Here is a 21,681-nt window from a genome sequence, read left to right as displayed (position 1 = left end):
TAACAGCATATACATGTATATAGCATTGCCTAATCTTATAATATTTGGCTCAAGACCTGCCAGCTTTACAAGCAATAAATCATTATGGTCAAATGAAAACTATAAAACAAAGTAGAAATACATAGGAATGTGCATAAAAACAATCTCACTAATTATGATACCAAACGAACAGAAGACTGGAAAGCAAAGATAGTTTTTAAAATCTGTATTATGATTATAGTAAGTATGATTAACTTAGTAATAACTGTAACTTTGTATAAACACCAGGAATCACATTCATCCAGAAATACACAGAAGAGAACTTGGCAAAAAGAACAAAATGTAACAGCACATCAGTATAGTTGTTTACTATACCTATGAGGAGGAGGATGCAAGTGGTAGGAAAAGACACTTCAGTTTTATTAGGTGGGGGAAGTTGGACTGGTGACATTCTGGAAAACGAAAGAAGCATTCTCTTTTATCCTTTCAAGGAAAGGATCAGCTAGAGTCTGATGTTGCCCAGAGAAATGTTTCCATTGCATCAACTGTGACATGGAGAGCGGTTTCTTTGAATCGGGCTTCCCAAGGTTTTGGCCAAGCTGGCAGCTTCTAGATACAGAAGGCTTTTCTGAGGAAGGATCTGAAAAAAAAAAAAAATGATGCAGTAGATTAATCAGAAAAAAACTAGGACAGAAAATTTCAGTCTGAATCAATAAGCCGGTTGGTGATAACAAATGAGAGAAAATAGAACAGCATATATAATCCTTCTATGTCACTGAAACACAAACATATGTATTCACAGTAAGAGGGGAAAGGCTGTTTCTTGCTCATTGATTGAGTTTATCAAAATCACCATATGCTAGCATAAAGCCAAATCCTTTTACACATGGATGGGAAAGGAAATATCTTATCTGGCAATTTCCTTTCTTCTGTTTCCCTAATTCTGTGACATTTGGGCTGCTCCCATTCTTTAAGTAAACCTGAATCTAGAAGTATGTTGCAGCAAAATTCGTGCTAGCTTCTATTTCCTCCCAGAGGAGTCATTCCAACCAGCTAAGAATAGCTTGAATAGCTATTTCATTGACTCAGCACACCAGAGCTATGCACTCTGTACATCCAGATTATGTCAAGTTGTTCAATATACACAATATTGTATACGGTATATCACAGTAAGGGAAAAACTATTGCCTGTGAAGCACAAGAAGAGGAATTCACTTTTGACAAAGGATCCTAAACAGTACCAGGTCACTGCAGGGTATGTCACACATTGCTGGCTTCGTGACTCATCTGATGCATGTGATAAATGAGGAAATCATTTTGGATGGAAAAAATTGAATCACTGCTGCTATCGGTTTCAAACCTGTCGTCAAATATTTTCATAGCAGTGTTACATGCTCCTTAGGAAAGACCAATGATATGAACAGCGTGATGACTCAGAGTATTCTTGAGTTTTTTAAAGTTTTGGAGAGCCCATAAAGAGTCATATATGCAAGACTTTCCTTTTGACTGACATATGATGCACATTTGCACTAGACTTGCAACATATTCTTTTACTGGCCAGAAGAAAAATTAGAATAGATGCACTTCTGAAGTCACAGAATCATAGAATACTAGGTTGGAAAGGACCTCAAGGATCATCTGGTCCAACCTTTCTTGGCAAAAGCACAGTCTATACAAGATGGCCCAGCACCATGTACAGCTGAATCTTAAAAGTGTCCAATGATGGGGAATTCACCACTTCACTGGGGAGATTATTCCAACGCTTGATTGTTCTCATTGTGAAAAATTGTCCTCCTGTGTCCAACTGGAATTTCCCCAGGAGTAACTTGTATATATTACCCCTACCTTTGCCATGTGACTCCTCGTAAAAAGGGAGTCTCCACCTTCTTTGTAGCCACTCTTTAAATACTGGAACATGGTGATAGGGTCTCCCCTAAGCCTTCTTTTCTCAAGGCTGAACAAACCCAGTTCTCTCAGCCTTTCCTTATATGGCAGGCTTCCCAGTCCTTTGATCATGTTGGTTGCCCTTCCCTGGACCCTCTCCAGCCTGTCCACACCTTTTTTGTATAGCGGGGACCAAAACTGACACAGTATTCCAGGTGTGGCTTGACGAGCACCGAGGAGAGTGGGACAATGACTTCTTTGTCTCTGCGGGTGATGCCCTTGTTGATGCAACGCAGCGTCCCATTGGCTTTCTTTGCCACTGCAGCACACTGTTCACTCATATTGAGCTTGTTGCAAAGCCACTCTCCATAATCTGTGAGAAGTCATGGAGATCAGGGGACATCCCAGAAGACTGGAAGAAGGCTAATGTCACCCCCATCTACACAAAGGGTTTAAAGGAGGATCCAGGAAATTACAGGCCCATCAGTCTTACTTCAGTCCCTGGGAAAGTTATGGAACAAATACTCCTGGGGGCTATCACAAGTCAAATGAAGTGACTGGGAAAAGCCAGCATGGATTCATCAAGGGCAAATCATGCTTGACAAACCCGATCACTTTCTATGACTGGGCAATCTGCTCAGTTGATGTGGGGTCTGTGGTGGACACTGTCTACCTGGATTTCTCCAAGGCTTTCAACACGGTTGCCCACAGCCTCCTCCTAGAGAAACTGATGTATTAAGGTCTAGACAAGCGGTCTATGCGGTGGGTGGGGAATGGGCTGACAGGCTGCACCCAGAGGGTGGTGGTAAATAGCTCCTTCTCAAACTGGCAACCTGTCACAAGTGGGGTCCTCCAGGGATCAATATTGGGCCCAAGGCTGCTTAATATCTTCCTAAGTAATCTGGATGAAGGGATCAAGTGCAACCTGCTGAGGTTTGCCGGTGATACCAAACTGAGTGGGGAAGTGGACACTTTGGAAGGGAGAGACAGCTCTCTTAACACCCTCAGGTGGATATTATCAGGGCCCATCGATTTGCAGAGGTCAAGCTCCTGTAATAGTTCACATACTAACTTACTTCACTGACAGTGGGTCTGTGTTTGCATCAACCTGGATTTTTGTTCCCAAGGCCTGGGCCCCTTACAGATTACACATTCTTAACTCCATAAATTACACCATAATCAGGTAAAACAATAGGCTTACAGCTTTGTAGCTGATCTGAAAGCCAGTAGAATAGCAAGCAACCCATCGGCACGACCTATGCACAGTTAATTGCTTCCTTTCAAGACTCCTGTGATTTCCTAAAAATGGCGCTAATGTGAACGGACAACAGGAGCTTGGTCAAGAATATCCAGTATCATTGATATGTCTCATGGAGATCACTATGAAAAGTTCATCTATTGTGAAGCCTGTATTCTATTGTTTGGCTCCTCTTCAGTTTATCTTTTGAATCATACTTGCTAGAAATGGAGGAGACAAATCAGTGAAAGTTCTTGACCTTTTCTGTGCATCAGTATCTGTCCCCAGTAACCTGGAATCTGGTTCCCCAATGAAGTAATTTGAAAGCTTTCTGTTCTTCGAAAACGCAAAGAGACCAACTAATGGTAGGTGCATTCTGGGTGATCAAACTGAAGACCGTGACTCACAACAATTTGACGAGGGAACTGATGAGCCAGTTTGTCCTCCGCTTTTCAGGAAGTCAAACTTTCCCCTCACTCTATCAGTTCCACCACTTAAGTCTAAGAATGACCTTCAATTTTCTCCTTGATTTACTGCCAAAAAGGTTCTGTTCACTGGGACCAAGATATGATTACCCTTGAGGAAGTCCTGGTTACATTCACTGCCCTGAGATCCAGGAGACTGATGTTGTGGTTGAATTGATGGAACAAATATGTGTTCAAATCATAAGACAAGCACTCAAGAGTGTTAAGACAATTGCAAAACGCTAAATAAAATTACATGCACCAGTGTTCATCACAGTAATATTACAAAATTTCTCTGGATTTCCGCAGTCCAGGAGCTCTACCTGCTTCATTGCACACCAGTGAGAAAATCTGGCTAACATTTAACACTAAAGGTGCCTTTTCCACACAGACCCTGTAATAGTGCCTAGGTGGAGGCTGGTGTATTTTAGAACATAACTTACTCATGAGAAACTGATGAAATCAGTATGTGGAGGAAAATTAAAGGAGAGAGGCAAATTCTTATGGCTACAGAAACTCGGTGCTTTCACTAACCAAGTCCTCCTCATTTTGGATAGAATGGGATGAGAAAGGAATACAATTCTAGCCTAATACCTGGAGACATGCAAACCATCAAGCAAAATAGTCTCACTGGGTCTACTGAACACATGCACTCTTGTATTTCTTTGGCTCTTTTCATTGTGGTATCTGTGTGCATTTAGAAGACAGCAGTATTGGTGCCTCGTTATCACATCTGTGATACTGTGTGGGGATATTTCATGCCCAAAGGAAAGAAACATACCAGGGCAATAGACACTCCTTCCTTTAAGAAACTAGATGAGCTATAAAACTAAATGGATGAGATGTAAACGTAACTTAAGATATTTTTTCTTTTCTAATCCTGCTCCTGACTTAAACCTATATACCTCAATGCAGCAAGGTATTTAAACAATTTTGGTATGCCAAAAGAACACAAGAGGCAGATTCCTGCAGAAAGGATAGACGTGAATATTTGCAGCTTGGGTTTACAACTGCCCGAGAATCTTCCAATATTTCTCAAATAGCTATTTTAATCATCCTGCATGAGCTTTAGCTAATAACTGTGAAGGGTTATATTCAGAGATTTGGCCTATTATTATCTAGAGATCTTCATCGGGTACTGGCTGTCTGCAGATAAACAGCTTTTGAACTAACACTTACCAGCTACTCATTACTGCCTTTGAATATTTAGAAACATAACACCATACAGTGTCATTTGGTTGTAATGAATCACTAGTTGAGCTGGCCATAGCTAACTCAAGGAATTAAGAAGCATGATACATTAATTGGTTGTTGCTGCAAGGAATGAGTCTTTCTCCTCTTCATCTTGTGAAGGGCTCCTATGAATTAGAAAAAACAACCAGTATCTGGAAGATCCCATAATGAACCGCATTACTTTGATGCTATTTTACTGAGCATCAGAGTTTTCTCCAATGACAGACCATATATTCAGAATGGATGTACTACCTCAGCTATGGTCAGAGATAATGAAAACGAAACTCACTTTGATGGTCTTTTTTTCCCATACAGTTGCACTCAAGCAAGTCATGGGTAACGCAGCTGGAATCTTCGTGAAGAGTAAAGAGATTTCTAAGCTCCTCTATGGAAAAATTGATGTGTTCAGATGTCTTGGAAAGGTCTACAACTGCCCCAGAAAGGTCTTGTTTGCTGATCTGTCTTTGATAAATCTTTTCTTCTATTGAGCCTGTATTGGAAAAAAAAAAAAGATACACTGGGATAATTTTTGACTAGTATTCTCAAAAAGAAAAGTCAAATCCGTTTCTTTATAATAATATTCATAGGAAATGCTAAATCACTATTTTCCATTATTAAAGCAAAAGCAAAGCAAAGCTAAATGAATCAATGTGATGTTTCTATTTTAACTGAATTCAGAACAAATTATATATATTTTCAAAGAGCAAATTATTTTCAAAAACACTCTGTCCCTTTCTTTTACTGACAAAATTCCAATAGCTGTCTCACTCTAGGGTGTGCTTGAGCACCATCTCTGACCTGTGGTTAGCAGTCTGTAGATATATACGGTATGTTTCTGACCATCTCTCCACACTCTGGCCATTGCCTGAAGAAAGAAAAAAGACGAAGAGCATTAACAGCCCACTATACAACAGTATTTAAACTAAAATTTGTAGCCTCCACTGATCAAATTACCAGTTCTTCTAGCTCATTCAAAAAGATGTTGTCAGCTTTTCCTCAATAACTGTCTTTGTTTTTACAAAAGTCTTCTGTTATTAACTGTAAATAATTTTGAAAAAATAATTTATTTTCTGCCATTTTTGCTGCCCTTTCTTTCCATGCAGTATAATAGGAAGGTAGCGGTTTCGCCTCTTTCCTGCCAGAAATCCCCTCTTCATATTTTTCCATGCATTAGCAGCTGTTTAATATTTCAGGAATACTTATCATTCTCCACCATTTCCACAGGTTCTTTGCAACAAAACAGCTTTAGAAATGGCATTCCAATTTCTTTTAAAATTGTAAAACTAGTGTTTCATGCACCCTTTAATTCTTAAACAAACAAAAAATAACTGAGTACTGATATATGATTTTTGTCAAAAATGTAAGGGTTACACATACATATTGAGTACAAGGACACATAACACGGCTTGCGGTCTTTGGCAACCTGTAGCAATTTTGACTGATTTAGCAGACTGTGTTCCAAGCAACAAGACAAGTGACCACATGAGGGTACTAATTCACACTTGGAATAGGAGCAGGGCCAACAATCAGAGTTTGTTTCAGGTATTAAGCAACACGGCATTACTCTACAAGAAAAAGTTTCTTACTGCGTTGATAAAAAAGGGGTTTTAAAATTGTTATTGTTAAGGACTATTCTAACTGACACTCTTATGCCAACTAAATAATCCCTTGAGTCCAACAGTGCTGTTACAAGAATAGCACAGCACCAGCTTTGTTTTCTTTCTTTTAGCATCATTGCCACGTGATTTTCTCATTCTCTTAATTCTGATCAGAACCTCTCCCTTTTTCTCAGGTATTGCAAATTGACAGCAGCACTTACTATGCAGTCTAATCATAATTTTCTTTTCTTTTTGGAAACACACTGTTGAGAGATATTAGTTGTTTAGCTTAAATAAATAGATTTTAATTAGAATAAATTACTTAAGGTTATGAGATGGTGTGATTTATGCTGCTTGCCTAGCTTTACTTAGCATGAGTAGCAAGATTTGCTGAAGCCTGTAGGTTCCAATAGAGTTAATTTTCTTAGTAATTTTCCTAGCAGCTGGTACAGTGCTGTGTTTAGTCTTTTAGTATGAGGAAAATGTGGATAACACACTGATGATTTGGTAGTGTTTTTCCCTAAGTTTGGGAGTTGATAGTTCCCTGTGTTCTGCCAGCAAGTGCAGGTGCACAAGAAGTGCAAACCAGAAGATAAGGAGGCTCCAACCGCCAGCAGAGACTGCAAATCAACAAGGTAAGAGCAGTCAATGGCCACTCCGCCTGCCCCGACACAGAAAAAGAATCTAATAAAGTGTTAGAAGACCCCAGACCACAAATCACCATTGGACTAAAAGACATGCGAAGAGCGCGTGAGGAGAAGGTGTATAGATCGCAAGGGTATAATTGCTCAGGGAGTTCTGTGTTCCATGTCCCTCTGCGGAGGCCCTCAGCTAGCTGACCCTGCTGCTGTACCTTTCAATTAATTTATTTATTTTTACAGAATCCAATGCCTGAGACTGTTCTGCGGGAAACACCCAATTTGGGTTATACTCTGTGCATATATTAGAAAACAACTGAGCGCATTTTTCAGCATCCTCTCTCAGTCTCGGCATTTTACTGCACCGTGAAGCTAAATCGCCAGAATTCCGAGGCTGATGAGTACATACGTGCACCACAGGGGAAGCCCGGCCACCTACGGTCAAGCCCGAAGAAGGAGGGAGTGCGCCCAAGAGTGTGTGGAGTGGAAAGGGGCACCCGCTGGCTCACTGGAGTCACCCACTGCAAAGGGACCTCGGTCCCAGCAGTTAAAGACTCGTCTGGTGGGTGTGTGCAACACCTTGAATGGTGCGTGAGTGCTCAGGCAGCGGCTCCTCCTTTAACACACAGCAACTTTCCAGTTAAAAAGAGGTCAGGAGACAAAGGGGATACAGGACTCACTCCTCCAAGGAAACCAGAATTTACTCTTCATTTTTTACTGCAAGGGGGCTTCTAATCATACCTATATACATAATATGACAGAGAAACATTTCTTCTTTTCTCCTCACATACAGTTTTTCCCCAGTAACATACTTGTCCAGATGCCACGTGATAATTGGGTAGCAATAAGACGTGTAAAGCCAGGCATTTCAAAATCAATCAACATCCCATCGATGCCCACCCCAACCCCCACGTACACAGTTGCATCAGACCTGAAGATCCGTAGCTGGATTCCAGTCGATATCATACAGGATCAAATGAGATGCTCCGACCAGATTCAGTCCTACTCCGCCAGCCTTTGAACTCAGCAAAAAGATAAAAGCTGGACTGAATTTACTATTAAAAGTATCAACAATCTGTTGCCGCTGGGAGACAGGAGTGTGTCCATCAAGTCTGGTATAAGAGTATCCATAACGTTTGCATGTCTCTTGCAGTATGTTTAATGTCTGAGTGTAATTGGATACCAATACGACTCTGTCAAACAGTAAAACAAAGTTATCATCTTAGGCCTTGGTAAAATCCAATAACAAATTACTGAAGACATCAAAGAAAATAAAATTACCAGTCAGGCAAAAATTACACATCAACCTGAGGTTACTCATGTTTCCTAAGAAATAAAACATTTCCAATTAATTTGAAGCACATACTAGATTTGGATGCATTTTACCTACTGTCAAGCATTCAGATGTTAAATAATGAATGTTTTCCTTCGCAACAGAATTTGGCTTAATGCATAGATTGCAGGGATCCAGAACCAACCACATAGTTGGTCTTTTTTTTAAATCCCTATTTATACAAAATAGCAGTTGTTAAGGCAGCATTTGCAAAGGGTGTTGGAGCAGCTAATTAACAATATATATATGCCTGTACTTACTGAAAAAGCTACTGTGAACTTCTATAGAAAACCTTCGAAAATTCTAATAAACAAAACCATGAAAGTCAAATAGGAAAGCAATGACAGCTACATTTTATGACTGAAAAGAACTGGGATGAAGGATAGCAAAAGATACCACAAACAATACACTCTCGGTATTTGTTGTTATTTTATTTAAAGCAAAATCAGTCTCCTGATCCCTTACCCTAATGACCCATACTATACTGGTGGTTTTTCTCTGAAATTTTGACTAAATATGTTTCAAAGACCTGCAAATCTAGAATTTCTATCCTCCCAGATATTGAGGATGACTATACTGAGTGGACAAAGGAAGATCTTTTGAATTTAAGCCATAATAAGCACAGCTAGGGCTTTTTCTGCCAGATCTTGTTCAGAGGTGTTTTACAATCTAAACTAAATGTACAAAATTACATTAAAGATGCTCCATCTTTTAAAATAATTTTGATTAAAAACAAGTACTGAAGAACTAGACATATAATTTCAGGGAAAACCTGACAAATTAACATTTAAAAATTATTTTAAAGTATTTTTAGTATTACTTTTTACACTTGAACTACATCCAAGACTTGTTTGTAAAGACTTTGCAAGATTGGTATTTTTTGTCAATCAACCCCAAATTCACACCTTTGATTTCACTCAAAAATAGAATATAAACTTTAAAAGAGGACTGGAACTGAGTCTGTATATTACAAAAACTATTTAGTACTAATGAGAGCAAAGAAACAAATGAAAAAGAAACACGAACAGCATTGAATTAAAGCAACAAAACTTTTAAAAGCGTAAAATAACGCCTCAACACCAGCTGTAACTCAGCAGCTCCTGTAGCACTGATAGAGGGACAGGTCCTTTTTCCTGACACCCCTGATTCTTTTGACCTACAAGAAATAAGGCCGCTACATTTAGGTATTTAGTTGTTACTGGTTTCAACAGCTGCTAGGCATATAAACCCCAACAACAGGCACAGCCTTCTGATTTGTAAAGAGAGAACATCAGGAAGAAACAAATTCCATTACATCAGTGCCAAGAGATCTGCTGTTGTTTCCTGCTACTGAATTACAGCATGTCCTATTTAAGCATCAATTTAAATAAAAGCTAAAAGCTAAATACTTTTGGAATAGCTGGGCTTTAAGGCAGGAGTACATAAAAAAAGTTATCGGGGGACACAAGGTCATGTGATATTTCCATGAATCAGCAATTGCACAGTAACTAACCATGTGCATTTTATTACCCCACGATAAACAGAGGTTTTGCTACATGTCCGTGGCATTTACCACAGGGGAAATAAGCAGTCGCTGTGCAAGTTCATCTGTTGAGACTGGTTCCCCTGAACAGAAAAGGCAGCAAGCACTAAGCAGTTAAATGTCATTAAAGAGGAAAGGACTTATAATCTAGTAACTAAAAATATTTTAGTGCAATTTAAAGTATTTAATATAAGAATAATCTCCTCAAGGAGATACAAAGCATTGGAAAGTATTTGCAAGTAGACAATATGTCATAGTACAGGGGCTGTAGCAAACACTATCTTACTTGCTGGAACTCAGTATGAAAAATACGTGTATCTTTATCTTGAAAAAATATGAAGAGCAACTTTGAAAATGTGAGCTGTAAATCCTAGTTTAGTAATTTAACACAGAAGAGCCAGGAGCACAATGCATAAACATGCCTGGCATCTCTGTAAACAGTTGCAATGCCTTTTTTTTTTTAATATTACACCCCCATGCATTTGAAAAGCGAACCAATAACAAGCAGGTCACTCCCATTATCTCTCTTTTTCCTTCTTTCACACTTGCCTTTCTGAAGAGTTGAGTTCATGGATTGCTGCTAACAACTTCACCAGCACCTGCAATTTTCCTGAATCGGTTTCAGAGAAAGTGTCCAAAGTATAATCTTGAGGAAAGACATCTATTAGACCTTCGTAGAGACTGAACTCATCATGTTCATCGGACATAGGATCGCAGCTTTTTTCCTGTTGAAAATAAAAGGATTCCTATGTCCTCTCTAACATGTTTTGGGTTTTTTAAAAACTTTACTATATTTTTATTACAAAGACAAAAGGAGGCACTGAAAGCTGCCACAAAGTACTGTATCATGTGAGCACTACAATCTCCCAGTACTGCATTGAAAGCACAGTTTTAAAATATTGATAGTGTTTATTTTGCTTTACACCCTTTAAGGTAAGATGTTGTTTGCAGCTGAGTAGAAAGTTGATATACTTAAAACTGGAAAATGTGTTTTACTTCTACTTCTCTACTTAAACAACCACACAGATGTATACCCACACCAAAGCCATGTCTGTAAGTTGGGGAAAAAAGTCAACACTCTGCTTATTCTTTCTAAATCACATGACACCTTATTGTGGAACTCCCCAATCATTGACTTTTTTTTAGGAAGATGCTACCATTACGATTCAGTTATGCAACTGGAAGTGAAGAAGAGCTAACAAGTAAAACCAATAAAATAGAAGAAATACAGGTAATATTTTGCTGTAATTTGAAAATCAATGTTTCACAGGGAGGAAAAAGCCAAGCTAATCAAACCCCAAAACCACAACGGTAATAAATGACTTGCACATATAGTCCTTTCCATCCCTATAATTTCTGAAGGGTTACACTTCCACATATGGAAATTTTCTAATGCTTATACTATGAAGTAAAGGCAATGAACTTTACTCAGCAGCGTTCAAAGTTACAGAGAGGTCTGTGCTGTGGACTTTCATGAACGTCCACAGCAGTCATGAAGTGCGTCTTTTAAGAAAGACTTACATTTCCACCCACCTTACTTGGACTTTGACTAGTGGCCATAGAAGTTAGTATTACCAAGTTCTAACTATCATGTTATTTACCTATAGGAATGCGAACATTTTCTATAGAAACAACAAGGTGTACAGCGTGATAGGATCCCAGGAGAAGTGGAAATGGAGACATCTAGCACCACTGATATCTTGAGCCTGCAGCTCCCAGTGTCACCGGGCTCGAGAGGGTGAAATTATCACACGGACAGGGAGGTTTCAGAGGAACCAGCAAAGTACAGGGAATAATCTCTAGTACAGGGAATAATCTCTAGCTGATGATGTTCTTTGTAAAATTTACATTTGTATGTATTTTTACAAATATTCAGAGTCAAGATTAAGACAGAAAATATAGAAAGAACAAGAAAATACCATAAGGCAACAGGATACCGGTGAGGTACCTTCCCTGGGTACATTCAGATTTCCTAACATCTATGTTTGTGAAAGCAGGTGTCCCAAAGCAGGCTGTATGTGAGAAAAGAGTATGGAAATAACCTTAAGTAACACGCACATTGACCATAACATAGTTTTAGTGACCTTTGCCTGCTGAAATGACTAATTGTAGGCACCCACCCCCACGCAAATAGATACCTTTATGGCTTTAAACAGAAGACACGGATGATTGCAAAGTTTTTTCAAAGCTCCTATGCATATGAGGTGAGGACTGTTTTCTAGCCTGCCTTGTAGACAGGACCTAATAACTTGAGAACTGAGCAGTTTTCGGTACAATTCAAGTTGCAGTGCTGTTGGTCGGCAAAAGATTATGCTTTCCTTTTTGGGGGGCAGAAATTTGTTTATAACCTCCTGTGTTCTCCTAAGAATAAAGAGCCCAGTGAGGCGTGTGAGTTCTGCTGCTCTTTTTTCTCCTAATTCCTTCTCCTCCTAAAAGAACAAAGCACAAAATTAATGATAATCTTGCATTTCATCCCAATAATTTCTGTATCATAGAATCATAGAATGGTTTAGGTTGGAAAGGACCTTGAAGATCATCGAGTTCCAATCCCCATGATTTCAATTAGGTAGTTAAAGAACATTTTAAATGTATGATACCATTTTCTAACACGGGACTGTAATGATCAATTCTTCTCCAATTAGTACCACTGCTTAGTTCTAGGTCTGGTTTCTAAAGTCTTAAATAAAGGAAGAAATGTCCCAGAAGACATCCAAGGCTCAAATTACATTCCAGAATTTCCTGACTGATGCAATGAAATCATACAGATTTTACAGTACTGTGCAGAAACTAAGAATGAATAAAGTATCGTCATATGGTAATGCACATGGTGTTTTTGTGAATGCAAGGTGCTGGAAGAACAATTTTTGCCTGCTAATTAATAGGCAGCTGAAATGATGTGATCTCAACATGCATGTATTCTTCCAGCTCCCTTTGGAGAGCAACTGAATTTATGTCAAATAGGAAAGTGAAAAGCTTTTGCTACTATTAGTAGTCCTGAGCTTCACTTTATTCCATAGAAAGTAAATTTCACAGTGCTGCCTATGAATTTTCTTCTAGAACTGCATTTTTTTAAATAATATACCTTTGTTGCTGAAGGTTCTCTAGACCTGACAATTGGTTCCTCATATATCTTTCTATACGTGGATAAAGAACCAAGTATTCCGGGATTCACAAACTCTATTAATGCATAAAATTCTTGCAAGTCATTTTGGATTGGAGTACCTGGGAAGAGAAAAAAATAAAATTCTGCATTTCGTAACTTTTTCTTGAAAGGGATAGAAGTACAATCATTGAATGCAGGGTTTAATGTTAAGAATGTATCTTGAAAACAGATGTTTTGTGTCAATGGGAATTATTCAAAGTTCTAAATTAATCTAAAACTTTATCGTGACTAATAAGCTATTAATTAATAAGCTACTAAGGAGCTACTCTCCTACTAAACAGACTAAACAGACTAAACCTACTAAACAGCACGTATAATTGTTTTGACAAAGGAATTTAAAAAATCAAATTCTAAATCAATTTTAATAGGTAACTACAAAGAAAAACAATTAGTGTTCATAAACAGACTCCTGATTCCCTTACATAAGTTCCCACGTTCCTTGCCTGTCCCTGAAGTCAGACAAATTTTGCATTTATTTAAAAAAAAATGGAAATAATCTGTTTTTACAAGACCCAAGATTTGTATATTTTATACCCATTGCCAAAAATTATATGGTGCTCCTGCCATATGTACAATAGCTTTTTCCTTTATCCCAACCTAGTACTATTAGTAAAGCTAAATATTAAAAGCAGCTACAGATACTAACCAGTAAGGATAATTCTCTTCTCACAAGACAGACTAGCAAGGGCTGTAGTTGTCTTAATAGAGCTATTTTTCAAACGATGTCCTTCATCACAGATTAGGAGGTTAAATTCTATAGCCTGAATTTGATCCAAAGATCGCAGTAGCATCTCGTAACTGATTATGAGAACTGAATAAAGTGGAGAACCGCTGAATTCTTCTACTTTGTGGTCCTGCAGGTGTAAAGGAAAATATATCATACAACTATTCTTTTGAAGATCAGTCACCATATTACTTAAACATCCAGTGTCTACAGAATTTTTTTTCTAGCACGATACAAGACATTTACTATCTCCTCTATGAGTTTGGATTATTGATTTTTTCCTAATTTGCAAAAGAAATATGGGATCTGATGCAGCAATTTAGAGTTTTACCATCTCATTAAAAGAAAATTTATTATTCTTTTAGGCCTTCAAATCCTCTGAGAAATATTACCGTGAAGGTGAAAAGCACAGGCTCCCTGTAACAGTTTCCCAGTCCTCACATTTAGGTAAGCTTGACATTAAAGCCAAGATAACAGAGAGGCACAAGTAGGTGCCTGTACACTCATTTTGGGTTCTCAAGCCACAGGGTGCAGCAATGTGGTCCAGTAGGAAGTTACCAAGTTCTATCAAAATTCCTTTCGTAGTTTGGAATTGAATACAATAACAACTTTGTTACAGCCCCTTAACATTGGTGGATTGGCCAATGGGTAAGGGCAGCCTGGGACTCTGAAAGCAGAGCCCATAACCAGCCCCAGAAAACATGCCGGTGTACTGGTAAATAAATGCAATTGATTTCTAAACCCTGTATTACTGGACAGAAAATGGCTGTGAGCCCCTCCACTCTTATATACCCTTCCAACCCTTCTCCTTCAATAGACATCAAGGCTTTTGATGTCTATTAAAGGAAAGACACACACTAAATAAAAAGTCACTGCAATGTGACAGGGAGCTTCTTAGTTTCCTAGTTTCTTAGCTTCCTTAGTTTCCTAGAAATAGTTACATTTCTGTACAGACTTGTGAATGTACTAGGATTGCTTACCTGCCCTGCAATTCTGTGTAAAAATAGAAAAATCTACTGTGGCACGTTCCTCACCTTCCTGCTTAGCTCCAGGCGCTAATTCCCTGCACATTCCTTCCCATTTCCTAACAGTGCTCACTAACTAAGCAGGCTATGGGCCCAGCTGACAAGCTGAAGAACCTCTTTAATTGTGAAAGCAAATCAAGCTAGAGCCTCAGAAGGTATTTTTATTTCCAAACAAGATCAGTTACCAAACACAGACAACTAAGTCTGGAGCCAGATGGTGTAATACACTGTAAAAGCAGCACTGCTTAATTATCACAACCTTTAGAGCCTCCTAGCAGGTGATTCAGACGAATCTATGGGCTGAATCTGGCACGTTAATCTCACGAAGTACCTCATAGTAGATCAGTCCCCACATGCTGCTCACAAAGAGGTCCAGGAGTAGTGAGGAGCAGGTAACAAAGGCATGCACCGATTTCCCCAGGCGTTTGGACTGGACCCGAGCATTCCTGTTATTTCCTGGACTGTAGCTAACTGCCTGTTTTCTGGCCAGTATTTTTACTGCCAGTTTCAAAATAGGAGCAAAAATAATCCCAACACAGGAACAGAGACACAGAGGAGCCCTGTAAGCAACACCCAATGTTTTTCCTGCCCAGTATTCAGGCTCCACTTTGTAGCCCTCTCTGACCTTCTCTTGGGATGGCCAAGCATCAGAAGATGCCCAGGGTTCAGAAATCATTTTGTTTTCCTACACTTTCTGTGTGTGAGCTGAGACTACAGAGAAAGTAGTGGGGGCAGTATGGAACTGCCTGCAATGTGGTAAATCATCAACTCTTCTGCACTGTTTGAACACCTTAAAAAAAAAGCAGGAGAGTCCTGGCATATTATAAGCCCCCTGCAGCCAGATCTAATATATTCACTGCTGTATATAATAACAGCAGTGGATGATGGACTGAAAATTAAAATAAATTTACAAGCTAATTTCAAGTAATTAATTTATCCTCTTAACTGGCTGCAAGATATGTATGTATTATAGCCTCCATTTTCACAATTACCCAAAGTGACTTGACAGGTTTAAGTGAGTTGCCCAGAGCCACGTATGGAGCAATTGTCAATCAGTATTAGAGCTCCATAATGTTCCGGACTTGCTCTTTGAACAGACCCTTCTTTGCACTCGTCCAAATCCAATGTAGCTGGTGAAGTGTAAATTAAAAAAATGCTGAATCATGAAGCAATGTAAATGTTGAATTAATCAATTCTCCAGATATTTTGACTTAGAAAACAAACAAACAAACAAAAAACCCAGTAGAAGTGATACTCTGCAAACAGATAAAGGAGTTATTCTCTCAAACACATCTCAAATGCTGATAATGTGGATTAACCAGACCTAAACGCAACCTTTGCAGGGATGCCTTCATTTTAAAAGCAATGTCCTCTACATGACATCTGCATTTTAACAGAAGTAAACTGTAATCACATTTTAAAAGCAGATAATGTCCTGTTTTTTTGAAGAGTCTGTTACTGAAGGGTTAGGATCAGTTTTCGTGGTGTTTCAGCGTGAAAGTGAGGAAAACACACCTAACACATTTTTAAAAGTCTGCCAGTTCTTTGAATGTATTCCTTACAGGCAAGAATAGAAAAAACCTTTGAGACAAGCTCTTCCTTTTAAGTTATACAGGAGAAATAACAGTATGGTAATTGCTGTTTTTCCGGAGAAGATAGACAGTAAATTATTTTGAAATACCTCATTATACCCCAGGCAAGTCATATGGTGTCTTCCTTTTGCATGACAACGTATTCCTTCCTATTTGGGAACACAATTCTAAAAGCTGCTGAGTGTCCTCAATCCAAATGGCTCCAACAAGATGAGTAAGAATATTAAAGTTATTTAAATTAAAACGAAATGAAAGCTACTGTCATTTGGGGTCATAGTAACTGTCAGCAAATTCAGGTTTTCTTCTCCCAACGTTATTCATAAAAACTGCAAGAAAATCTTCAATTAGTTCTAACTACCTTTTCAGGCAAAAATGTTGCTATACTATATTTTGCCTTGTATCCACTTCTCTTAGAAACTTCCATATTTCTCACCCTAACATACACTACATTACAGCTCCTGACAAGTCAGTTTGCTTCATTTCCACATCTTGAAACAAGTTACTAAGAAAAGCAAATGATACAAAGAGCACCTATTACATGTGGATTGTCCTCAGTAGAAGATGGTTCAGTAATTTCAAGGGTTTGACAGTAATGAGTGGAATTCAAAGAAATAATTGTTGTTACAAAATCTTGTATGCTCTACAAAAGAGTTTAAAAAACAGTTTGAAAACTTCATCTGAAATATGGATAATGAAAGAAATGAAAAACAAATCTGCTTGAGTTAAGAATTAAGAATTTAGAATGAAGTACTGTTTGTTTCTTCAATCTACTTGTATGGAACGATTAGATTAAAAAATAACTTTGGAAAATAAGTATCTTAATTTTTGTTGCAATCACCAGTGTACATACTGTAAGTTCTCCACTTCCTCCCACTGACACAATTCAAATATATAGGAGCAAGGAAAAAGTAACGGTATGGCAAATTGCTGAATGTACATATAGAAACCACAGTTTGCTAAACAATTTCTCTTTTCTTTCTCCTATGAATGTCCACTCCATAAGGACATGGGGACCAGAAGTCTTACCAAAAAAATACTGGATGGTTAATTATAAAAAGCAGAGCTTGAATCTGAAAGCGTTAATGAAGGCAAGAGCAAGTCTCCTGTTCACAGCTTCATGAATGCCAGTCCTGAGGGGACCCAACCCTCTGACTGAGATATTGAGCCATGTTTAATGGGAAAATTTACATGGCAAGAAAGCCTTACTGGATAACCGGAGCAAGATGCGGCTCTCCTGCAGAGAGGGCCCTCTGTCAGTGATGCTACAGCCTCACTCCTTGAACTCTCTTGTCTTTTACTTGGCCAGGTGCTTTCCTGTCTGATGTGGTCAATTAAGGTCACTGAAGGATAGAATCTGCGCTAAAACTTTTAGTCTTTGCAGTAAAGGATGGAGAGAGTTTTGTGTTTCAAAAACAAAGGCAAGACCCTAAAGGTGTCCCAAGGAGATTAAAAGATTAAATACTTCGTCAGCACAAGGGATTCATCCAGGCACTACAGGAACTTGGGAGTGTCATTACCAGCAGGAACAGCTCCACTATAGGAGGGACAGGGATCAGCATCATCCTGCTTCATTAAGACTTGTACTTGTCTGCATTCTTCTAGAGATGAGAGATATTCACATTACCCAACAGTGAGCCTCTAGGCTTGGTGACTCATGAGACTTTAAATCAGCCCTACAGAAACCTAATTCTTGGCAGTGACAGTAAAGGGAATAACCTTCTGAAGTAACCTGAAACAGCCGAAACAAAGAGGAAAAAGTTTTCAGAAGAGAACAAAAGCAACTACCGCAGAAACGGAGTACAAGTACATAAAGCAGGGAAGGTGTGCACTTTGATAGACAACGGAAAGCTCCTGAAACCGAAGATGCACAAGGAGGAGTTTGTCACCATTTACATCTTCAAAGGTGAAGCCTGAGGAAAGACAAGACAGACATGCTACACAGGCAGGTGAGCTTGAGTTATGACCTGGTTACTAACAGCTAACTGCCCATATGGACAATTGCCTGAAAAAGAAATAAAGTATTACAAATAAATACTAACACAGAATTACTAGTTTTGGTCTCTGGTTAAAAATAAAAAAGAGGAAAAAGAAAATCATAAGTCTTATAGTCTGAGCCAAATAAGACCCGATCCCCTTTTGGAAATAAATCTTACCTGATCAACTGTAAAGACTTTGATCCTTTCACTTCCCAACCATTTCTGAAATTCTTTTTTCCAGTTTTTTACCAGACTCCCAGGGGTGACAATTAGTGCTCGCTTTAGTACAGGTTTGCATCCATAGACCCCTTGACGCAGAAGAGTCCAGACAAGTGCAATGCATTGCAATGTTTTTCCTAAGCCCATTTCATCAGCAAGAATAGCTCCAAATCTGCCACTGACTCTGCAAGATATAATCAGGTGGTGGTAACATTTAAAAAGATATATCTATAATGATTTACAACTGGTTTAGGGAATTGCTTCTTGTGGTTGTTTTCTGAAGTATATAGAACCTATTTACACTTCTTATGCTCTACTGTAGGTTTTCATTCAGTTACACTCAAAGACCTTAGAGTGAAATTCCTCGTTTTCTACATTATTGCATTAGTTCCAAAACCAAATAGTTTAAATCTTCTTTTAGAATTAAATTTGTTATCTAATATTTTTAAAACCTGTATATACCTTAAGGAATCTATGACTTGAGAAAACACTTTTGAAAATAGTCCTGTATTTTTTTTCAACAGCTTGGTATAACACCTTCTTTATTCTAAATGCCTGAACTATAAATTGTATGAATAATTATGAATTATATGAATTATAAATCCCCAAAAGAAGTGTGCTTTAGCATGGGTTAGATTGTATCTGTGTTTACAAGACTTGGTATTTGCAGTAGAATTGACAGGCCTTTTGGTGCATTAGCTTCTCATCACATCTGGCAAAGTCACAGCAAGCATGATGCTACACCAAGGTCAGAAAAAAATTGTGCAACCTTTACTGGGGGAAAATTACTAATATTAACTAATTGAATCTCAAATCTTCCCATTCCAATTGTCTGATTCCAAACATGGGCATGAAAATATTACAGGTATTGAAAGCCAAAAGGATAATTATCATCTTACCTCATTCCCATTACACATTCATATAGAAATATAATTCCTTCTTTCTGATGAGGTCGGAGATTATTTGCAATGTAAGGATCCACAACTACATCCACCATAGGTAAACCAGCCTTATTGAATGTCCACTGATGACTTGCATTTGGTCTTGGCATAACTAGAGAATCTTGAAGTTCAAAACATATGCAAGTATTGCATAAAAACATTATCTTTAGTCTGTTAGCAAAGTGTACTATTCCTCTAACTCAGCTACAGAATAAAGTCAATGGTCTAATGACTGCTAAAAACACTGTTTAATATACTGACCATTCTCAACCAGAAAATGCATTTACCAACAGAGCATCTAGACAGCCTTCTAAATAAAACATCCTTTTACAGAGGTCTCCGAAATAGTTTGCGCTTTTCTCAAAGGTAAAAGTGACAAACTGAGAAATCTGAGTATTTTTTTAGGATGAGGTGAAACTGCCTACCTAATAAATGTTGCATGATGACTTTGAACGGATAGAGTTAAATCAGAAGACATTCTAAAAGGCTTCTGAAAGAAAAGTATAAGGAAAAGAACATAAACAATGACCTACATAAAGTCTAGACACTACATTTCAAGGGGATATTCTTGTGGCTGCCCAGAAAGACTTCTCTGCCTGAGAAACAGAGATAAAAAGACAACGATTTGTTAAAAAAAAAAAAGAAAGAAAGACTGAGAGTGAGCTGACAAAGGCTGCCACAGTGCATGAATAAAAGAAGTTGACAGGTTTGAAGACATACAGAGGCAAAGAGAGAGCATGAAGTATTGGGTTACATCTGAATAACAGTTTTGCTTGCCATAATTTGTTTACAAACTCTATCATCATAATTTTGCTGGACAATGTCCACACTGGGTTGCTTATATTGATGCTACACATCTTCACTGAAAAGTTGTATTGTCAGAGGACAGAATGAAAAGGCAATTTATAGCTGCTGGTATTTTTATGTCACTAGAGTAGATCTATATTGGTATTTTATTCATGAGAACAGGTTGGCTGAAAGCTTGTATCATTCAGGAAGATTTTGTTTCCTACTGACAAAGGGCTGAGTTTTGACGGATTACACCAAATTGCATGTGTATATATATATATAAAAGCCAGTGGCGACAAAAAAGATAACTTTTCTGACAAAATTTTGGAGCCTCAGACAGGGGGAAGAAACAAGACTTGCATGAGCAATGGACTGAAAGCTTAGAAATCATACATGGAAGGCGAGGCTTTACATCTTTGTCACTGTGCTCTGTTCTGCTGAACATAGGGATAAATGGCTTTCCATTTTGAAGAAGCTGCATTTTAATCAACTGTAGTCATAGATCTCAACATGAAAACCTCTAAATGCTCCAATACCAAGGTGCTGGTCTTGTAAAGTATCTCTGTTACTTCTGAAAGAGGTTATGCAACAATGAGTTAAATAAACTATGTGATTCTCCTGTGTAAGCAACTCTTAATGACCGAGAGTCCAACCTATTAAAGTGTTGAGGGCTCTCCACATCAGGCAGCTTAGGGAAATCTCACAGGAGATACTCAAATTCACCAGAAGAGAAGTCACAGGAGGCAACTACAATAAAATGTACCTTTTTAATAAACTAGTGCAAACACAGCACAGAAGTTAATTTGAGTGTTGAATATATCAGCTCTTTGCCACATTTTAGGTTAGAAAGCTAATGTAGTATCATCTTGCAACCACAGGAAGGAACATTCTTAGATACAACATAATCAAGTTGAATCCAGACCAGAAGCTTGTGTTAACAAGGTTGCTCTACAAAAGGGCCAGTGATAGCACTAATTACCACTTGATTAAGATTTCATTGTTTATTTAGATAGGAGCCAGGTTGCAGCTTTACAAAGCCCCATAGTAGGACAATATGAGGTCAGAAGTAGGATGGAGGTAAAACTATAGTAAGAGTGTAGAAGAAAAATGTATTTTTTTTTAATATTAATTGCTCTGCTTAGTTACAATTCTTTAAATTCATTTTTATCTAAAAGATAAAGCCATCAGCAGAATATAGCTCCTAAATGCTTTGTTATTGACAGACAAAAGAGTACTTCTTGCTTAGATAAGCACCGCCACTTCCTGCAGCTATCAAAGGTTTACAGGATCCCTCTTAGAATCATAGGATCATTTAGGTTGGAAAAGACCTTTAAGATCAAGTCCAACCATTAAGCTAACACTAT

At 38.2% G+C, this 21,681-nt stretch overlaps 1 protein-coding gene across 1 annotated transcript in view; it reads right to left on the bottom strand.

Annotated features, from left to right (window-relative positions):
• Positions 1–302: 302 nt before the first annotated feature.
• The window catches only part of RAD54B (RAD54 homolog B (S. cerevisiae)), a 68,734-nt gene continuing 47,355 nt past the window's right edge, over positions 303–21,681 (bottom strand). The window contains exons 5-14 of the mRNA XM_009891847.1: positions 19,487–19,649; positions 18,546–18,771; positions 13,698–13,905; positions 12,971–13,110; positions 12,027–12,317; positions 10,438–10,613; positions 7,965–8,226; positions 5,596–5,662; positions 5,087–5,287; positions 303–619 (exon numbers count right to left, since the gene is read on the bottom strand). Of these exons, the coding sequence (XP_009890149.1) occupies positions 402–619; positions 5,087–5,287; positions 5,596–5,662; positions 7,965–8,226; positions 10,438–10,613; positions 12,027–12,317; positions 12,971–13,110; positions 13,698–13,905; positions 18,546–18,771; positions 19,487–19,649 (1,952 nt within the window). The 3' untranslated portion in view covers positions 303–401. The remainder of the gene's footprint in view (positions 620–5,086; positions 5,288–5,595; positions 5,663–7,964; positions 8,227–10,437; positions 10,614–12,026; positions 12,318–12,970; positions 13,111–13,697; positions 13,906–18,545; positions 18,772–19,486; positions 19,650–21,681) is intronic.

Source organism: Charadrius vociferus, unplaced genomic scaffold (assembly GCF_000708025.1).
Source record: "Charadrius vociferus isolate BGI_N301 unplaced genomic scaffold, ASM70802v2 scaffold15, whole genome shotgun sequence".
Lineage (NCBI taxonomy): Eukaryota > Metazoa > Chordata > Aves > Charadriiformes > Charadriidae > Charadrius > Charadrius vociferus.
This window is presented reverse-complemented; position numbering and strand designations above follow the sequence as displayed.